This window comes from Lampris incognitus, chromosome 1, assembly GCF_029633865.1.
Source record: "Lampris incognitus isolate fLamInc1 chromosome 1, fLamInc1.hap2, whole genome shotgun sequence".
NCBI lineage: Eukaryota > Metazoa > Chordata > Actinopteri > Lampriformes > Lampridae > Lampris > Lampris incognitus.
Window position 1 is genome coordinate 36,097,800 of NC_079211.1, and position 20,526 is coordinate 36,118,325.

The 20,526-nt window shown below is 42.4% G+C and overlaps 2 protein-coding genes across 3 annotated transcripts; one reads left to right on the forward strand and one right to left on the reverse strand.

The window, feature by feature from the left end:
• Window positions 1-539: 539 nt before the first annotated feature.
• gsr (glutathione reductase) lies at window positions 540-17,098 on the reverse strand. Of its 2 annotated transcripts, none has more exons than XM_056280836.1 (13): window positions 16,686-17,098; window positions 15,941-16,100; window positions 15,384-15,410; window positions 15,159-15,247; window positions 12,554-12,623; window positions 12,145-12,292; window positions 11,907-11,961; window positions 11,720-11,819; window positions 11,321-11,575; window positions 6,037-6,148; window positions 5,663-5,794; window positions 2,041-2,174; window positions 540-1,629 (listed from the first exon to the last, which is right to left on the reverse strand). In XM_056280836.1, exons 1-13 carry the CDS (start codon window positions 16,748-16,750, stop codon window positions 1,480-1,482), a joined length of 1,497 nt encoding a protein of 498 aa, XP_056136811.1. In that variant the 5' UTR covers window positions 16,751-17,098; the 3' UTR covers window positions 540-1,479. The 2 variants fall into 2 exon arrangements, with proteins under 2 accessions (XP_056136811.1, XP_056136803.1); XM_056280828.1 differs by having other exon boundaries at window positions 15,941-16,277.
• A 150-nt stretch (window positions 17,099-17,248) lies between these two features.
• Window positions 17,249-20,479, forward strand: LOC130113252 (uncharacterized). The gene is made up of 2 exons (XM_056280817.1): window positions 17,249-17,442; window positions 17,778-20,479. Exon 2 carries the CDS (start codon window positions 17,915-17,917, stop codon window positions 20,441-20,443), a length of 2,529 nt encoding a protein of 842 aa, XP_056136792.1. The 5' UTR covers window positions 17,249-17,442; window positions 17,778-17,914; the 3' UTR covers window positions 20,444-20,479.
• The last annotated feature ends 47 nt before the right edge of the window (window positions 20,480-20,526 follow it).

Here is a 20,526-nt window from a genome sequence, read left to right on the forward strand (position 1 = left end):
ATTCAATTAAGCACGCCAAGGTCATTGTATTTCCCGATTTTTTTTGTGTGTTTTGTTTTGTTTTTCCCGTGTAATTTTATGCATCAAAAACCTGTTTATTAAGCAATTTACTATTTTGGTAGCAATGGGCACCAAACATTAACCGCAACGTCACGTGAACTGATCAGAAAGGAGGCAAATAGTGCTGTGTAATTATTACTCAGCATTTCTCTCATATTGTGATAGAGCGTTCCTAGGGGAGAAAGTGGGAATTTACCTTGTTGTATATCAATGAACTCTTCTAAAAACCGCTGGAAGCAACGCGATGGTGACGTTATAGCAACGTGAGTTTTTACTTTACAAATTCATTCTCGACAAGTGTCTCATCTGAGGTTATACTGCTGCCCTCAGACCAAAGGTGTGTACTTCACATATGAGGCGGCCACATTGTCATTTAAATCAATCCACCATAGAGACCATACTGACCACATTAAAATAAATTGTTAATCTCTAAAATAGAGTTACACCCCAACACACAGCATTTAAGAAAAAATTGCATGTTTATTGAATCTGCACAACAGTACAGAATGTGTTATGTGACCTAGCTTTGGCAGCAAATAGGGGCAGCAGTGTTTGCAATGTTCATCTGACAAATGACGAACAAATCAACACATACCAGGATATAGATCTTTTGACTTTTCCCATGCAACTGCATGCCGATGATACCTGTGTAGATCCATCACTTCCATCTCACAATCATTGTAAAATGAATCTTGGAAATCTAATGAAATTGATAGTCACTGCTGATAAAGACCCACAGTACAATTGAATAAAGCCGTTACTTGGTCTTGGTCCATTTAGGCAGAGTTACCAACTTTGGTAACCTGGCCGGAGTGAGATTTTGCGCACATGCATGTGCTTTCATTCATTGATTTCATTCTTCTCTTTGACGTGCGCTTAATGTTAGACACCTAACGTAAGGTGGCTGGCTGTTTACAAAGCATTTATTCAACACAGAGATAAGCATCGTGCACCAATCAGAGAGTAATTTAAGATGCATCTCCATGGAAACACCCACATAAAAGACCCAGTTTTCGAATACTCAGCTGTCTTCTAGTCAAGGTTGTTCGCTTGGTTTAACCTTTACTATACCAGATAGACTTTGAGACCATTACTATACCAGAAAGACTTTTACGTTTGCCTGTTCATCTCTGTTGCTGTCACAGTGTTTTGGCATGAGATTTGCCTTGGTGTCTTGAGATAGAGCCTGAAAGCGTGAGACTCACGCCAGATGTATGAGTTGGCAACCCTGATTTAGGTAAACTAAGAAAAATAAAATGATCCAACACTGCCCACAAATAAGATCACCTGAATGAAAGAAAATGGAAGTGAAAAAGTACTACATAGCAAACTGTCAAGCAGATGGGAATTAATATGCAAATCTGTTGCTGATCATACTGGTTTGTGGTATTAAGAGGTGAGGTGGCACTCTACACTGTATTAACGCATCGTGACAAGCTCCTCAGATGACGTGGGGTGAATGGCAATAGTCTTGTCAAAGTCTGCTTTGGTGGCTCCCATCTTTATGGCGACAGCAAAGCCCTGAAGCATTTCGTCACAACCAAGACCCTGCATATGCAGGCCAACCACCTGGTGGGAAGGAGATGATTCAAATTATAGGACAGCAATAACAGCATTTTCATCAAACAATTTCACTATAGAAAACAAAGACTTTAGTCAAAGCCCATTATAGCTTAAATTACAAGTTGAAGCCTGAAGATGAAGAAATAGCCATGTTTTTTCCCAAAGTGGGCGAAGTTTCCAGTCCACATTATCTAAAGACACAAGGGTTGACTATTGTGTACCATCAAACAGTGACAGTAGTGGCTGTCTCATTTAGTATACATGTATTCCTTGCATTTAAACTAATTTGAATTGGCTTTAAATCTACAAGTAAATGGGCAACTCAAATAAAATAGAATCATTATGATTTATTAATTCTAATTAGTGTTCCTGTGCTTATTGGCATACTAACTAATCCCTGAAAAAGATGACACCTACCTTCTCCTCATTGCCTACACATACAAGTTTCATGATGCACTGGGTCTTCCTAGTTGTCAGAGCATGATACATCGGAGTGAAGGTAGTCTTATAAGTCTTCACATTCTCCTTCCCCCTAGTCTTTATGGCCTCCTCTGCAACACACACAAACAAACGTTACCAATTACAGTTACTTTCCTTTGTCAGTAAGACGAATGAACATCTGTGATTTAAACATTTACCAGCTTTCATCTAAGCGCAAATGGTAAAAGAAGTGACTTCTTACTTATCCCCATTATTAGAATCCACCAAGTGCTTCAATATGCACTGGTATGTGTCACATTGTTTGTTCTTTTTTTAATAAGTGATAAAAGAAATGCAGGCACCTCCCAACATAAAAACACATGTTCAATTAGGGTACTACAACCCCAATCAGAAAAAGTTGGGATGGTATGTTAAATTAAAATTAAAATTGAAAACAGTGATTTGTAAATTATCTTTGACCTTTATTACATTGAAAACAATACAACAGCACATTATTTGATATTTTACCTCATGAATTTAATAACCTAGCCACTGAGGATGCATAAGCCAGTGCATTCTTAGTGCCGGTCCCAACCCTGGATAAATGGGGAGGGGTGTATCAGGAAGGGCATCCGGCGATAAACCTTTGCCAAATCATATATGCGGGTCATACAACAGATTTCCTTACTGGATCAGTCGAAGCCCAGGTTACCAACGACCAGCATTGGTACTGTTGGCCAGCAGGGTGCCAGTGGAAATTATGCTATTTTTGGGAGAAGGGAAGATGGAAGGCATATTCAGAGGCAGCGGGAGAGGAGGAAGGGTAGGAGTGTGGAGGTGAGAGTCAGAACTTTGAATGTTGGCACTATGACTGGTAAAGGGAGAGAGCTGGCTGATATGATGGAAAGATAGAAGGTGTGCAAGAGACCATGTAGAAGGGGAGTAAGGCCAGGAGCAACAGAGGTGGGTTCAAACTCTTCTACCACGGTGCGGATAGGAGGAGAAATGGGGTAGGGGTAATTCTGAAGGAAGAGTATGTCAAACGTGTGTTGGAGGTGAAGAGAGTGTTGGACAGAGTGATGAGTATGAAGCTGGAAATCGAAGGGATGATGGTGAATATTATCAACACATATCTCACATGCAAGATGGGTGTGAGATGGAAGAGAAAGGAGAATTCTGGAGTGGATGAAGTGGTAGAGAATGTACCCCAAGGAGGAGAGATTGGTGATTGAAGCTGACTTAAAAGGGCATGTTGGTGACAGGAACAGAAGTGATGAGGAGGTGATGAGTAGGTATGGTGCCAAGGAGAGGAATGTGAAAGGACAGATAGTGGTGGATTTTGCAAAAAGGATGGAAATGGCTGTGGTGAATACATATTTCAAGAAGAGGGAGGAACATAGGGTGACGTATAAGAGTGGAGTAAAGTGCACACAGGTGGACTATATCTTATGCAGGAGGCACGATCGGAAAGGGATTGGAGACTGCAAGGTGGTGACAGGGGAGAACATAGCTAGCCAGCATTGGATGGTGGTCTGTAGGATGACTTTGGAGACCAAGAAGAGGAAGAGAGTGAAGGCAGAGGACCTGTCTGAGGTCAAAAGAGGACAGAAGACACAAGAAGTCAGTTGCTTGGGTTTTGTCAGTAAGGATATTCATGTCTCCCATGATAATCAGTGGTGTGTCATCATCAAGAATGGCTGAGAGTAACATGTCTAGTTCAACTATAAAGTTCCCCAGTTGATACCCTGGTGGGCAGTACATGACAACCAAAAATAGCTTAATAGGAGCAGTAACCATGATTGAATGGTATTCATAAGAAGCGGTGTTGCTTAGCAGATAAAGCTTAGTAAATATCCAGTCTCTGGAAATGAGGACACCCGTACTGCCTCCACACCCAACAGAACGGGGTGTGTGTGAGAAAGCGGAGTCAACAGAGCATGTGGACAGTGTGGCAGTGTTTTCTGGACGTATTCAGGTTTCGGTCGGGGCTAGCATCTCAATGTCTGACAGATTAGCAAGTGCTTGGATAAATTTGGTTTTATTTACAGCTGATTAGCAATTCCATAAGCCAAACGTAAAGGAGGAGTGAGTAGAGGAGGCTTTCCTGAGTAAACAGAGGTTCTCAGGATTGCATTGTCTGCAACAGATGCAATTTTTTCAATAACAGTGAATGACAGGGATGTCTTTGTAGCACATGGTGGGTGAGGCAGGCAACGAGAGAAAATAGTAGAAAAGGGAATCACCAGTCAGTATTCTTTGTCAGTGGACTCACACAGGTAAGACTCGCAGGTCTTTACTCAATTCTGTCTTAACACAATGAGGGCTGACACACAAGGGCTGATGCTTCTGCTGACACTACAGCTGTGTGTTTAAATACCAGGAAGTACCACAGCTGAACCTGTCCCTGTCTGAATTTCACAACAAATGAAGTAATAGAGGGCGTGACCCGCATCAGCTAACCCACCTATTGAAGCTCAAGAGAGTGAAACTACCAAGTGCTCAGCCCAATAAAGGAAGCAATAGAGGGCGCGACCCACATCAGCTGACCCACCTATTGAAGCTCAGAAAGTGAAACTAGCAAGTGCTCAGCCCAACAAAGCCTGACAATGGCCTAAATCTGAATCAAAACTCAAACAAGGTTCAAATCACTTACCAACCGACTGCAATCTCCTATGTTCAAGATCAAAGCTTCTTCTGCTTGGTTTAATTCGATCTCTCTTATAACCTTTTAGTGAAAATCCCACCCCCGTCAGATTTTCACAACAAAGGAAGCAATAGAGAGTGTGACCCCTGTCAGCTGACCCACCTATTGAAGCTCAGAGTGAAACTAGCAAGCGCTCATTCCAACAAATGAGGCAATAGAGGGCGCGACCTGCGTCAGTTGACCCACCTATTAAAGCTCAGAGAGTGAAACTAGCAAGTGCTCAGGCCAACAAAGCCCAATAATGGCCTAAATCTGAATCAAAACTAAAAACAAGTCGTGCTTGACAAAGGTTTGCCAAAGTAATCCTGAACCCATGTTGTTATAGCACTAGATGAATGATGGTTCTTGATGCAGTGCTGTCTGAGGGATCGGAGAGCACAGTTATTCAGCTTAGGCTTGTGCCCTTGCCCTTTATGCACTGAAATTCCTCCAGATTCCTTGAATCTTTTAATTATGTAATGCACCATAGAGGGTGGACTATCCAAATCCCTTCCTAGCTTTCTTTGAGGAACATTGTTTTAAAAAATTACAATAACTTTCTCATGGATTTGTTGGCAAACTGGTGATCGTCCACCCATCTTTGCTCCTAAAAGACTAGGCCTTTCCTGGATGCTGCCTCTGTACCAAATCATGATTACAATCACCTGTTGATGTCACCTGTTTCAAATCACATCATCATTTCAATATTTTACCTCATTATTAGCCCTACTTGCCCCGTCCCAACTTTTTTTTGGAATGTGTCGCAGGCAGAAATGGGTGTATATTTATCAATGAAATAAAGTTAACCAGACAAAACATGAAATACTTTTGTGTTCACACTGTCTGCAATGAAATACAAGTCAAAGTAAATCTAGAAATCACTGTTTTCTTTTTTTATAGTGCCCTAACGGTCATTTTTGGATAGGGAAAACTAACCTTCTGTGAGGCCCACTGTACCAATGGGTGGGTGGCTGAACACCACTGTGGGAATGTTGGAATAGTCCATCTTGGATTCCTTCTTACCCTCAAACAGTCTGTGCGCCAGTTTTCTGCCTGCAGCAATGGCAACTACCCATAAAGTACACACACACACACACACACACACACACACACACACACACACACACACAAAGAATGTCAACATTTCAATCAATATTTTATCCAATCACATCTGCTCACCTGTCCAATCAATACATTATCCACTACAACCTGTTCATTTATTTGAGGAAATCTTGTTTTCTCACATTAGCAGCACATTTTGCTGATCATTAGCATAGTAAGGAAAAAATATTTGGGATGCTCCCACCTACCGGGTGTGAGAAGGGCCTTGCCACAAACATCCCCTACAGCATAGATCCCTGGGCGGGTAGTGTTTTGGAACTCATCTACTATGATATGGCCTCTCTCATCTGTATCAATACCCTATAAGACATGATAAACAAACAAGAACTCTAGTTAGCTAAATCTGACTTCGATAAAACTGCACAATGTGCAAAGCATTAGACACAGCAGTACTAAAAAACTCCATTACCCCGTTTGAAGGGTTTGTATTGCTTTTGCTGTCTGCTGTAATACAAGAGGAGAACAAACAAGTAACATGGTAAAAGACATGGTAAGAGTTCTGAGAAATAAACATATTTAATAGATTATATAAAAACTTAAGGCCCATTATAACTATGTCTGCCTTCCTCCCTTTTCTATTCACAATCCTTAGAGCAGCCAACAGTTTGCACCTGTGACCATAACCTTAAATGTTACGGGATGGACAGCTACACAGAAAATAAACATATAGGTAAGAAGAAAAAAAAGCAACTCTTCTTATTGCAGAAGCTTAGAGCATTTTGATGTAAAACAGAGCTGAGTCTACCAGGCAATAGGAAAGAGTGTCTTCACCTTCAATGTTATACTCTGGTTTGAACAAATATCAGTATATATATATATATCATATATATGTGGCCCTGCGATGGCCTGGCGGCTTGTCCAATGACTGCTGGAATAGGCTCCAGAATCCCCGCGACCCTGAGAGCAGGATAAGCGGTTTGGATAATGGATGGCTACATATATATATATATATATATATATATATACACATACAGTGCATCCGGAAAGTATTCACACCCCTTCACTTTCCCCACATTTTGTTATGTTACAGCCTTATTCCAAAATGGATTAAATTCCTTTTTTTCCTCATCAATCTACATACAATACCCCATAATGACAAAGCGAAAAAGGTTTTGTAGAAATTTTTGCAAATGTATTAAAAATAAAGAACTGAAATATTGCATGTACATAAGTATTCACACCCTTTACTCAGTACTTGGTTGAGGCACCCTTGGCAGCGATTACAGCCTCAAGTCTTCTTGGGTATGAAGCTACAAGCTTGGCACACCTATATTTGGGGTATTTCTCCCATTCTTCTCTGTAGATCCTCTCGAGTTCTGTAAGATTAGATGGGGAGCGTCGCTGCACAGCTATTTTCACGTCTTTTCAGAGATGTTCAATGGGGTTCAAGTCTGGGCTCTGGCTGGGCCACTCAAGGACATTCACAGACTTGTCCCGAAGCCACTCCTTCGTTGTCTTGGCTGTGTGCTTAGGGTCGTTGTTGTGTTGAAAGGTAAACCTTCGCCCCACTCTGAGGTCCTGAGCGCTCTGGAGGAGGTTTTCATCAAAGATCTCTCTGTACTTTGCTCCATTCATCTTTCCCTCGATCCTGACTAGTCTCCCAGTTCCTGCCGCTGAAAAACATCTCCACAGCATGATGCTGCCACCACCATGCTTCACTGTAGGGATGGTATTAGCAAGGTGATGAGAGGTGCCTGGTTTCCTCCAGACGTGACGTTTGGCATTCAGGCCAAAGAGTTCAATCTTGGTTTCATCAGACCAGAGAATCTTGTTTCTCATGGTCTGAGAGTCCTTTAGGTGCTTTCTGGCAAACTCCAAGCGGGCTGTCATGTGCTTTTTACTGAGCAGAGGCTTCTGTCTGGCCACTCTACCATAAAGGCCTGATTGGTGGAGTGCTGCAGAGATGGTTGTCCTTCTGGAAGGTTCTCCCATCTCCACAGAGGAACGCTGGAGCTCTGTCAGAGTGACCGTCGGGTTCTTGGTTACCTCCCTGACCAAGGCTCTTCTCCCCCGATTGCTCAGTTTGGTTGGGCGGCCAGCTCTAGGAAGAGTCCTGGTGGATCCAAACTTCTTCCATTTACGAATGATGGAGACCACTGTGCTCTTCGGGACCTTCAAAGCTGTAGAATTTTTTTGTACCCTTCCCCAGATCTGTGCCTCGATACAATCCTGTCTCGGAGGTCCAGAGACAATTCCTTTGACTTCATGGCTTGGTTTCTGCTCTGACATGCACTGTCAACATTGGGACCTTATATAGACAGGTGTGTGCCTTTCCAAATCATGTCCAATCAATTGAATTTACTACGGGTGGACTCCAATCAAGATGTAGAAACATCTCAAGGATGATCAGTGGGAACAGGATGAACCTGAGCTCAATTTTGAGTGTCATAGCAAAGGGTGTGAATACTTATGTACATGCAATATTTCAGTTTTTTATTTTTAATAAATTTGCAAAAATCTCTACAAAACCTTTTTCACTTTGTCATTATGGGATATTGTGTGTAGATTGATGAGAAAAAAAGGAATTTAATCCATTTTGGAATAAGGCTGTAACATAACAAAATGGGGGGAAAGTGAAGGGTGTGTGAATACTTTCCAGATGCACTGTATATATATATATAGTATATATATATATATATCAACACGGATACAAGAAAAACAGTTTTAATGCATTGCAGTACAGGCCTGCTTCGTGCATTTTGCACTCATCAGCTGCTAATGATATATATATATATATATATATATATATATATATATATATATATAGCGTTTTTTTCTGGAAACCATCAATGGTGTACATAAAAGTGCTCAACAAATGAGGAGCAGAATATTAAGATATATGTAGGAAAAAAAACTTTAAGGCATTTCAGTACAAGAAATGTTTTTTCCTCCATCTATCTTTATATATATAACTTTGTTAAAAGAAACACTCAACGGTAGGGAAAGTGCTCAACAAATATATCTCCATTCATTCATTCATCCATTATCCAAACCGCTTATCCTGCTCTCAGGGTCGCGGGGATGCTGCAGCCTCTCCCAGCAGTCATTGGGTGGCAGGTGGGGAAACAGCTATAAAACTAAGCTTGGCAGATGTTGTCAGCCATGGCCACCAAGCACCCGGACCATTCACAAATGCGAATGAAATATGATGGAGGGCCCTGGATGAGGGTTTGCTTTCCCTCCATAGCTCTTTTAATGTAACATTCACCAGATTCAGGTTCAAGGTCCACTGTGCCTTAACGCTGCTTTAAAAGATCATTTCCTTCACTCTTGCTACACTGATGAGCCAAAACATTGTGACCATGTGCCTAATATGCTGTTGTTCCTCTGTATGCTATCAAAATAGCGCCCACCCACCAAGACATGGACTCTACAAGACCCCTGAAGGTGTCCTGTGGTATCTGGTACCAAAACATTAGCAGCAGATTCTTCAAGTCCTTTAAGTTGCAAGGTGGAGCATTCATGAATTGGATTTGTCAGTCCAGCACATCCCACAGATACTCATCGGATTGAGATGTGGAGAACTTGGAGGCCAAGGCAACACCTTGAACACTTCATCATGTTCGTCGAACAATGTGTGAGGTGTGGTAGGGTGCATTATCCTGCTGAAAGAGACCACTTCCATCAAGGAATATCATTGCCATGAAGGGTTGCACCTGGTCTGTAACAATGTTTAGGTAGGCGGCACATGGCAAATGGACGCCCACATGAATGGCTGGACCCAGGGTTTCCCAGCAGAACATTGCCCAGAGCATCACACTGCCTCCAGTGGCTTGTCGTCTTCCCACCGTGCATCCTGGTGACAGCACTTCTCCAACGGCGCACACATAAACAGCCATTCATGTGATTTAAAAGAAAACAGGACTTATCGGACCAGGCGACCTTCCTCCACTGCTTCAAGATCCAGTTCCCACAATCACGTGCCCATTGTAAGGGCTTTCAATGGTGGACAGGGGTAATCATGGGAACTGTGGTCTGCAGCTTAACAGCCCCATATGCAGCAGGGTGCGATGCACCGTATGTTGTGGCACATTCCCCATAACCATCATTAAAATTTTCTGTGACTTGTGCCACAGTAGACCTTCCGTCGGTTCGAACCAGACAGAATAGCCTTCATTGCTCTCGCACATTGATAAGCCCTGGGCGCCTAACACCCCGTTTGTGGTTTGTCCCTCCTCGGACCACTGTCAATAGGTACTCACCACTGCTGACTGGGAGCACCCTATAAGCCTTGCTGAGATGCTCTGACCCAGACATCTGGCCAAAACAATTTGGCCCTTGTCAAAGTCACTCATTTCTTTACTCCTGTCTATTTCTCCTGCATCCAACAACTTGACTATGAGAGCTGACTATTCCCTTACCATTGGAGATGATCAACATTATTCAGTTCACCTGTGAGTGGTCATAATGTTTTGGTTCATCAGTATATATCACAAGTCAACAGCAACTTGGCTGTTGACTTGTGGGGGGCGGCAAGACTCAGAAGGTAGAGCGGGTCATCTAGTAATCAGAAGGTTCCTGGTTCAATCCCCCACTTCTCCAGAGAGCGTGATGAAGTGTCCTTGAGCAAGACATTGAACCCCTAACTGCTCCTGATGAACAGGTTAGCGACTTGTATGGAAACCTCCTCCATCAGTGTATGAATGTGTGTGAATGGGTGAAGGTGAGGCATACAGTTTAAAGTACCTTGAGGGATCGGTAGATTAGAAAAGTGCTATATAAATGCAGTCCATTTACCATTGAAATAGGTCAATAGAGATGTAATATATTAACCTAGCATATGGTAACTTCCAAATCTTTTTGTTCGTACATGCTGTTTTAACTTTTAAAAGACAATGTAGACAGTACCCCACCCTTCCCCATCATCTGTAGATTAAGGAAAGGAGTAGGGTTGATCCTGTAATTACAGGGTTAAATTCTTTCACAAACTGCAAGTTACTGTTTTCTTGACACTAAATCAATGTACATTTCAAACATGCATTCTAAAGACAGTTATTCCCAATTCTTTTTCCTTTTCAGCTGTTGCCAGCAACTGAAGAACTTATGTATAGCTTGTTAGATCTTGAGAGCATATAATTATTTGATAATTCCTTGTGCTGTATTGTAAGTGATGCCACAAAGCCATCCATTTACCTAGCCACCTAGACACCAGCTGGTCCCATGTCTCTGTGTTGATTTTTTTTACTTTTTATATCAATCTAAGTCATCTTACGCCCTACAAATTTCTGTTTTTTTTACTAGATGTAGTCATCTTACAATAGCTCTCTTTTTGTAGTCCAATAAAAAGGCAGCAATGATTCATTCAAGCAACATGTATCTTAAGTGTTCTGGTTTGCTGGAATGCAGTACTTGAGGGAAGATAACAGAGTAGTCATAGGGAGCAATACTGAAATTATAAGAAAAATCGACACCACAACATATAGCCAAATACAATGAAGATGCTTTTTGTAAGCAGAGTAGACTGATGGTTACCAGCTGAGTGAGGTTGAGTCCAGCAGTGTTGGGTTGTCTGCCAATGGCCCAGAGGAGACAGTCCACTTCCCGGATGGTACTGATTTTTTCCTCATCATTCTTCTTCTCCGGGTCTTTGGTGACAAGTGTCACCTCAAGACCCTTGTCTGTTTTACTCACCGACCTCACCTGAGTGTTTTTCCACATATCTATGCCAGAGTTTTGTAGTTCTTTGGTGCAATTTGTACTTATCAGATTATCAAAGTTCCTCAACACCTGCAGCAAAAAACATGAAAATCATATTAAAAAGACACATGTGCATTATTTCCATGGATACACTGTGCAGATAATCATGGCACACTATTTCGACTAAGTTACCAAGAGCCCTATATGCTATTTTGTTTGTTTTTTATGTTTTACCCCTGTCTGTCGAATTATGAGGGATATTTTCGACCCAAGAGTGGAGAGGATGCCTGCTAACTCCACTGCAATATATCCAGCACCCACAATGACACTGCGCCTTTTGGGAAAACAGAGGCTTAAATTGCAGGCAAATCAATGACAAATACATGCGATAACCCTACTAAAGACCATGTGAAAAACTTACTTTGGAAGGCTTTCAAGTTCAAAAAAGCCATCGCTGGTGATGCCCAAACCTGCCCCTGTAATTATTAACAGACAAAATGTTCTTTGATACACATTTTGGTATTTTACCTTTGGCAGATCTTATAAATAAGAACACTTTTGTTTGCTTTGTTAGTTGTGGCTGCTGCTTATTCACAAAGCTTGAGTCAAGGTGAGATTCAAACAAAAAAGATTAATTCTTAAAGTTATGCAAGTCTTACCTGGAACATCGCTGTCACTCAAGACAGAAGGGTGCCCCCCAGTGGCAATGAGGATGTGAGGTGCTGTGTACTTCTTGCCATTGACTTCCACAGTGGGCTCAGGGTCATCTGTGAACCTTGCATGACCTAGAATAGTTTCTATTTTAGCCTGTAAGAGACCGGGTATCATTATTCTACATTTAGATGAAAAGTTAATCTAACAATACTGCAAAAACAACAGTGTCATCATCAGCTACTTTCTTTAAAAGTACATCTCCAGAGGGGATATCTGGCCATATGTCATTTCTATAATGGGGTCAGATACCAAACTTGATTAAAAGAAAGGGTTAATGGTCAGAAGAAAGAGGTAATGGTTACAATCATGGAGTGGCAAAAATAAGTAATTGCAAAAATTAGAGATGAAATTTACCTTGTCGAGGTTGTTGCGATATATGTGATTAAGCCGAGTGACATAGGCATCCCTTTTGGCCTTTAGAGTTCTGCAAACAAAAGGAAACAATACAATATGACAAGACAGTTTTTATCTTTATTAATCCATGGTAAATTTACTTCCTTCTCTCCTCAGCAATAAAGGGTTGCAGGTGAACTAGGTTTCTGATATTCACATCCATTAGAGATAGGCCATCTGTGGAACCACACACTTTGGCTTTTTGCTACTGAGCAACAGCTGTGGAGTAGTTAAGGGCTTCTCAAGATCATTTTTAACAGTCAGAGTAGACCAACACAAAGATAGCGTTCCTTTTTTTTTCTTTCCCACAAACTGTCTGAGGCTTCAAACCGTCAACTTCTTTTTCGCCAGCCCACTTCTCTAATTTTGAAAACTACTGTGAGCCCACATCTCTCTGCAGGGTCACTCTGTAGTGGCTCTGGGAAAAGCAGCTGAGACATTTCTGCTATTTGTTAAGCAATAAGTGCCTGTGTTGTTGTTTAGGGTACCGTCCACTGAATATGTATTGTAACTTGACAGATGGATAGATACTTTACTGATCCTGAGGGAAATTAAAGCGTCATTACAAGTTGCATAATCCAAAAGCACACAATATCAAAAATACACACAACAGCAAAAAATATAAAGCAAAAAAAAAAAAAAACTACAGAAAATATACAAAATATAAAGAACTCATCTAAACTGAGCCCCTTAAGAAATCTTTACTCTTATTCTTCTTAATATTGCAACATCTCTGCTCTAGTTTTGGCCACTCCTCTTACAGCTCTATGGTCCTGTTTACACCTGGCATTAACATGTGTCTTAGATGACATGATCACAAGTGAACAGCTCGAAGGCTGGATTCGGACAGACTCAGGCAATGCGTCAAAAATGCATGTTCTTCAATTAATTTAGAATGAGGGTGGAGCATTTATGCTGTGGCAGCGTTTGCTGCAGGGGGTTCCGCAACAAAAATGCAGCAGCATCTGGCAAGAAAGTTGAGTCAGGGGGCATCTGGGTAGTGCAGCGGTCTATTCTGTTGCCTACCAACACGGGAATTGCCGGATCGAACCCCCGTGTTACCTCCGGCTTGGTCGGGCGTCCCTACAGACACAATTGGCTGTGTCTGCGGGTGGGAAAGCCAGACATGAGTGAATGTCCTGGCCGCTGCACTAGCGCCTCCTCTGGTCGGGCGGGGCGCCTGTTCGGGGGGAGGGGGAATTGGGGGGAATAGCGTGACCCTCCCATGCGCTACATCCCCCTGGTGAAACTCCTCACTGTCAGGTGAAAAGAAGTGGCTGGCGATGGAGATATCTCTGCAGCCCTCCCCAGATCGGCAGAGAGGGTAGAGCAGTGACCGGGACGGCTCAGAACAGTAGGGTAATTGGCCGGATACAAATGGCGAGAAAAAGGGGGAAAAAATCCCCTCCCCCCAAAAAAAAGTTCAGCCAGATTCAACTTTTTCCACAACCCAGTCACGTTGCGGTGGCCAATCACATAAGCTGGCGATCAGACCGAAGATGCCCACGTGAGCCATGATCGCTGCGATGGCCCATTGCGGCGATCACTGACTGCAATGGGCCATGTAATGACATGCCCACACTGCCGTGGCCAGGCGCCACAATTGCCTGATTCTGTCTGAATCTAGTCCAAGTACGTCAGTTCACAACTGGTATTAGAATGCACCTCCATATACGTCTCAAGTAACCACTTGTGATCGAATCTTACTTCCCCACTCTATATGCAAATAAACACGTACATTGTCTTTATCCATGCGCAATAATCCAGGTAAGAAAATGTGGTGGCAGATGTACTTTTAGGCCCCATCTACACTACAGGCCAGTGGCCATTCTTTCAAGGATGAGGATGTGCACATCCTTGATAGGGAGGAACACTGGTTTGAACAGGGAGTCAAAGAGACCATCTATGTGAAGATGGAACGACTATCCCTGAATTGAGGGGGAATGTACAGATGTACTCTTAGCCCCCCCAGTTCAGGGAGGGTTGTTCCCTCTTAACATAGATGGCCTCTTTGACTCCATGTCCATCTGTCACCATTTTACAATGCTATGACTGCAAACATTCCCAAATCCTCTGTGAATAGTACACATGGCCATGGAAACTCTAGTTAATGATCACACCCATATTTGCATATGAAACTGGTTGTTAGTTTCTGTCATTATGCAACTGTATTGTTTATAAGGGGTAGAGATACCTGCAGTCAGTTTAGACTGAAGATGTCACTTAGATGAGTGATGAAACATATCCGTCAATAAACGTTGTATCCAGATAAACCGATTCAACCTTCATTAATTTTCTTACCTGGATTACTGAGCATGCATCAAGAAAATAATAAAGAGGAACAACTCCAACAACAGATTGTTAAGCCCACTGAGGCAAATTTGTAATTTGTGATATTGGGCTATAAAAAATTTTTTTTAAAAAAAGACAGGCCGCACGGAATTTACTCCCTGCATTATTGAGCATGCAAAAAGACATTAAAATGGAATGACGCTCAGTTCCAAGAACAATGACTGTATTGTTGCCACAACAAAAGAGGAACGACAACAACAGACACGGAACTTACTCCCATCTGAAATGAGCATGTCCACCTTCAAACCCATAATCTGCGTGATCGTGAAGATACTCAGCATGAACTGCTGCATTCCACATAACCTGTCCAAAACAAATGCAAACATGTTTTCTGCAGTTGATATATGATTTTTTTATAGATATTAACCTACAATAATAATATGAACAATGTTATCTGTATTGCCCGCTACAAAAGGGATGAAAAAAAAGTAAACTGTACCTTTTTAGGGACACAGCCAACATTGACCTAAATTAAAAACACAAATGACACATGAGACATGGACAGCGGTATAAACTTGGACATACAAAAGCACCTAACGAACAGGTTTCAAGTTTTATAAAGAACAAAAGCTCTTCAGCATAAACGTGCACCATAGGCCTACAGTTCGAAGTTTACTTACATGGTCATTTTACAAAAAACTACTTCCTTATTTGCAGATTGTCAAAGAAACTGGTCAACAAACAATATAAAAGTAAGTATGGCTTTGTAGCATACCATCATTCATATCTTTTACAGAAACAGAAAAAAATAACATATTTGGCTATGCCAAAAGAATTCTTGTGTGTGTGTGTGTGTGTGTGTATGGTCAATGCCAGTTGCTTTTAGACTGTAGCAAACCACAACACTTTGCACAAAAATATATAAAAAAAGGTATAAAAAAGAAAAGAAAAGAAAAGAAAAAAAAGATAACCTGGCCAGCTAACAGGTGCTGACTGTAGCGGTGAGGAGACAGGAGTTAGTAGTGACTAGTAAGTAACTAATAACTGGTTACTCACGCAGGTACCTCCGAGTTTGTGACTCTCGATCACGGCCGTGGCTGCCCCGAGTTCCGCCGCCCTCCGCGCCCCCGCCAGGCCACCGGACCCCCCGCCGATTACGAGGAAGTCGAAGCGTGTCGCCGAGTCCGAGGCCATACTCCGACGGAGGACTCGGTGTCTTTGAAAAGGAGAAAAAAGGTGCCCAAGAGCGAAGAACCGGTGAGTCTGCGATCTGGTGAACCGGATTGTGATTGCCATAACCAGGAAGCTCCGCACACGCTCTCCACGCCGACGAATTGAAATGGGAGGGTCAAGTGAAAGCCAGTGCTGTGTCATTACGAAATGCAACAATGGTCTGTAAATCCCAGAAACCGTTTTCACAATAGTCATGGTGATCCTCACACGGACGACAGCGTGAACTCACAATAACACATTTTTGGTAAAAAAAAAGAAAAAAGAAAAGCTTTTCGTTAACTTCATTAACTGCTCACTTAACTATGCAACTAATCAATTTAAACGAACACTTAATATACTTGTAATGTTTGAATGCGTTTAAAACAATGAAAGCGTCTCTGTTCTACAGTTGTTACGGAGTTTAAAATGGATTTACAGATTTAAGACAGATCTGCAGAGGAGTAAACAGATGTAAGTAGGATTAGACAAATGCTTTGTTAATACTCAAAACAGTAATAACGCCAATGTAGTGTCAAGCCCATGTTCAAGCCTAAAGACATGTGTCACTTATCTGGGCTGTTTAACTCACCTCTGTAATGCCACTGACACTGATATAGTATCAGAAAGCAGCTTGCAAACTGCAACAAAAAGCATTGTATTACTTGCTTGATATAAATCTAATCATACGCATCCATGGCGTTAATATAAATCTAATCATAGGTATCCATGGCGTGACAGTCCGTTGTTTATATCTCTCTCTGTCACAGTTCAGTTGGATGGGATTTAAGCTTTCGTCCATTACAGTACATATTGAAAGGCTTCAAGCACTTCCTGTGTCACTATATGTAGAAACATTAAAAATAAAGGGAATCCTTTCGCAGTAATGTCGATGCGGCACAGCCTGTTACGAAAATGCTCTTCAAAGCAAACAAAAAAAAACAAAACGTTTTGCCTTCAAAAATTACGAAAACCATAGACAGGGAAATGTTTGATGAGATCGGGAAGTTGTCATCTGGGAAATCCTGGGTGACCAGTAAAAACCACGACGTTTTTTTCGTAGGCGAATTAATATTGTGCGTAAATACTCGTTTTACCATGGGGCATCGGGGCGGAAGTGCTACGTGAATACCGTCTGTTTTACGCAAATGTTGATCTCGCGGAGCTTCTGGGGGGGGGATACTGTGGCTGCTCGTCTCGTCTGAATGTGTTTGAGAAGCGTTACAATTACGTCCACTTTAGAAAATGTTTCCAAATCTTGCCTACGAAAATGGTCCCCGGTCCTACGTGTAGCGCTTCGATCGTCAGATATTTCTCCGGACGTCTCGGCAGACTGATGTAAACAAACGGTAAAGATTCAGGCCTTCGCTTTTACGACCATCGTTTTGTTCAGGGCCGTTCCCTCTATGTTTATAGATTGACGTAAGGTCTGCAGCACATTTTTTTGATCGTCTGTATTGTTAACTGCCTTATATCAGCCTGACGTCACCTGTATGGTTTGTTTTTAATCTACTGTGTCTCCGGTGAAAGAAAGCAAAATGACCGAGGGGGAAAAAAAATCTTGCTTGAGCTATGTGTCTGGGGGAGGGGCTTCATAGACATGCATGGAGGCATGCAGTGTTGGCCCTTTATGCAGCTAATTTTCACCAACTACCAGTTTCAAACTGTTGTTTTGTGTTAACAGGAAGAAGACAGCGTCAACCCTTGGCCCGCTTTGCAGCGAGCCCACAGCTTGTTTCTGAGAGGAAAAGGCAGACATATGGAGATGGACTTCTGGTTCATATAGGGGCTACCACTTAGACGTGAGCTGAACTTCAAAATATGAAGCCAGTGAGATATCAAAAGATGTCGTCTCTGAATGGAGGACATAACAAGTTGAGCTTGGATTGTCTATTAAGTACCTCAAAAGTGATGTATTGCGAGAAATGTGGATTTGTGTCTGTGGACTCTACTGCATTCAAGAAGCACATGCTGGATCATATGCCAACAAAATTTTACTGCTTCTATTGTAATCATGTCTCATACAGTGAGGTGGACTTAAAGACTCACGTAGAGCAGCACGCCTCCCAATATCAGTTCAGATGTCAGTACTGTGGACTGCGATATTTACGATGGGAGCAGCTTCGGAAACACATTCAGCATATGCATGAGAACTCCATCAGCCAAGGGCTCAGCGAGCCTGACATGATAAAAAACACCAGCGTCCCTGTCTCCAGGGACTTGCAAAGAGTGCTAAGAAATGATGGAACACTTGTGAGGCCAACAGTTAAGATACGACTACCACCCACTGATACATCTGCAGATAGAGTGGACAAAGACAGTGATAAAACAGCTGACACTAATCTGCAAAATGTCCCCAAAGTTGATGCAGAGCTTTTGTGCCCCCTAAATACACCCATTCAACATAACAGGGCTCTAACTGTTGCATTACCAGAGGAGGTATCAATCCCTGCTGGCTGCATGGTGGAACTTCTGGAGGTGAAAACTGTCAACGGGACCAAGGAACTGAAGCTTAGACTGGTCTCTCAACAAGAAAATGAATCAGTCTTAAGAGATTGTAGGAGCACAACCTCACAGAGTACCATAGTGGGAAAACAACTCTCAAATACATTGAATGGCCCAAACACATTCAAGTCTGGGAGTCTGGGAGTGTGCAAGGTGAACAAGAATCAGTATGAAACTAAGCATTTGAATGTCCAATACCATGCTGTTGCTCCAACCAACATTGTTGAAAGTGCCACAAATCCAATTAAAGTATTGTGTGGAACTAAAAGAACATTCCAGGAAATGGAGGGTCAGAGTACCGAATGTTCCTCACATATTCCAACCAAGGTTGTGAGAAATAGCCGGAATCCCTTGACTGAAGGAACAGCTGGGATCCAAATAACGGCTCAAGAAATGTTGATTCCGAATGGTGCATGTCCCACAGCTGTCCCCCCAAAGACTGCCTGTCAGCTGCCAAATTTTCAGCAAAACATGGGAACTTCTACATCCAAAACACCTCTGCCAGAGACCAAGAATTTAACTCCAGAATGTCCTACAAGTATTTCAGATGGGAAGGTATGTGACTTGAATACCATTCCTCAAGAGTTGCAGGTGGCTGTGAAGGAAGAACCAAGGGAAATCATCACTAAGAACAAAACTGCCCCAGACGTGAAGGAAGAAGCAGAGAGTCATGAATACTGTCCCTTAGGCCAGACTGGACACAATGTGACATTAGCCTCCCCTACCTTGAGTGCTGCTGTATCTGCAAATGCTCAACAAATGTCTTTTTCACTCTCACATTTTAAAGATAAAGTCACTGGAGATCCATCCTTCATGATGCTGAGTACAGAGGAAGGATGTGGCCCTGGATTTAAGTCTCTGATTGATCTCGTGTCAACCAAACAGCTTAATGTTGAGGGAGAATCAAAGGCCTCTGATTGGACCCAGTCAGGGAAAGTCCAAGTGAAAGTATTTGACAGAAATGTGCCAGGACCAGAGGGTTTCCCGGTTATCTCCTCTGTTTTTTCCCTAAGTCAACAACAAGAGGAAGTCCAAGGCTCCATTCAGCCACTTGTAATGGCTCTGCGAGGAATAGTGATGAATAAAAGTAACTCCCCTCTCAAGATGTCCCCCGATCGCACCGAGACAACAAATTTTGTCAGTGGGCACAAAGAGGAGATGCTAACATCAGAAGACTTCACCAAGGTGATAACAAAGACAGTTCCTTTCACCCATGAGCAATCTGTGACCCAGGAGACCTGTGACATGAAAATTGGTGAGGCAAGTAAATGCTGTCAACAAACTCAAACGATGAATACCAGCTCTTTCTACATCAAGGACGAAACAAAAAAATTCGCTCACAACAGTCATAACAAATGCAATCAAAGTGCCACCCCAAGTGCTCCATCCCTGGAAGCTCAACAAGAGACCGTTTCCAAGAAGACTTCACCCATGGAGGCATATGTCTGTGAAGGCGTCAGTGGACAGTTAGCGAACTCTGCCACAACAGAGGATCTTGCCTCCTCCAAATTCCTCACAGTCTGTTTAAAACGTGTTCAGGTTGGCTTGTGGAAGCAAAGCAAGAAACGACGTCGTTCCAGAAAGGTATCCAAATTTAAAATGAGTGACGTTGCAGTTTTTCACCCAGCACCGCTGAAGGTTGACCAACTGGTAAAACGACCAGGCCCAAACCAACCTGTGGTAGTGCTCAATCATCCTAGACCCCAGCTCCTCAAAAGTGGGGCAAGGGCAGCCACTGTGGCCCCTGAGGTTGTGCCAAAGTGCCAAATCTTGAAGATGAAGTTGAGCAAAGTTGAGGGGAGGAAATACCAGGTGGTTGGGTGCACTGTAAGGGACTTCTCTTGAGTTTTACCTGACAAGGTCATAACAGACATAAAAAGTGGATGATTCTAATGAAAAGACAAGTATCTCAGTGGGAAGATGCTGAT

Bases quoted from the DNA above. Each gene is read 5' to 3' on its own strand.
- gsr (XM_056280828.1), bottom strand. From the start codon at position 16,750: ATGCTTTTTGTTGCAGTTTGCAAGCTGCTTTCTGATACTATATCAGTG. The intron at 15,411-15,940 runs GTGAGTAACCAG...TTTTTAATTTAG, and splicing joins ACAAACTCGGAGGTACCTGC to GTCAATGTTGGCTGTGTCCC. The intron at 6,149-11,320 runs GTAACCATCAGT...CATGTCTTATAG, and splicing joins GACTCAACCTCACTCAGCTG to GGTATTGATACAGATGAGAG.
- LOC130113252 (XM_056280817.1), top strand. From the start codon at position 17,915: ATGAAGCCAGTGAGATATCAAAAGATGTCGTCTCTGAATGGAGGACAT.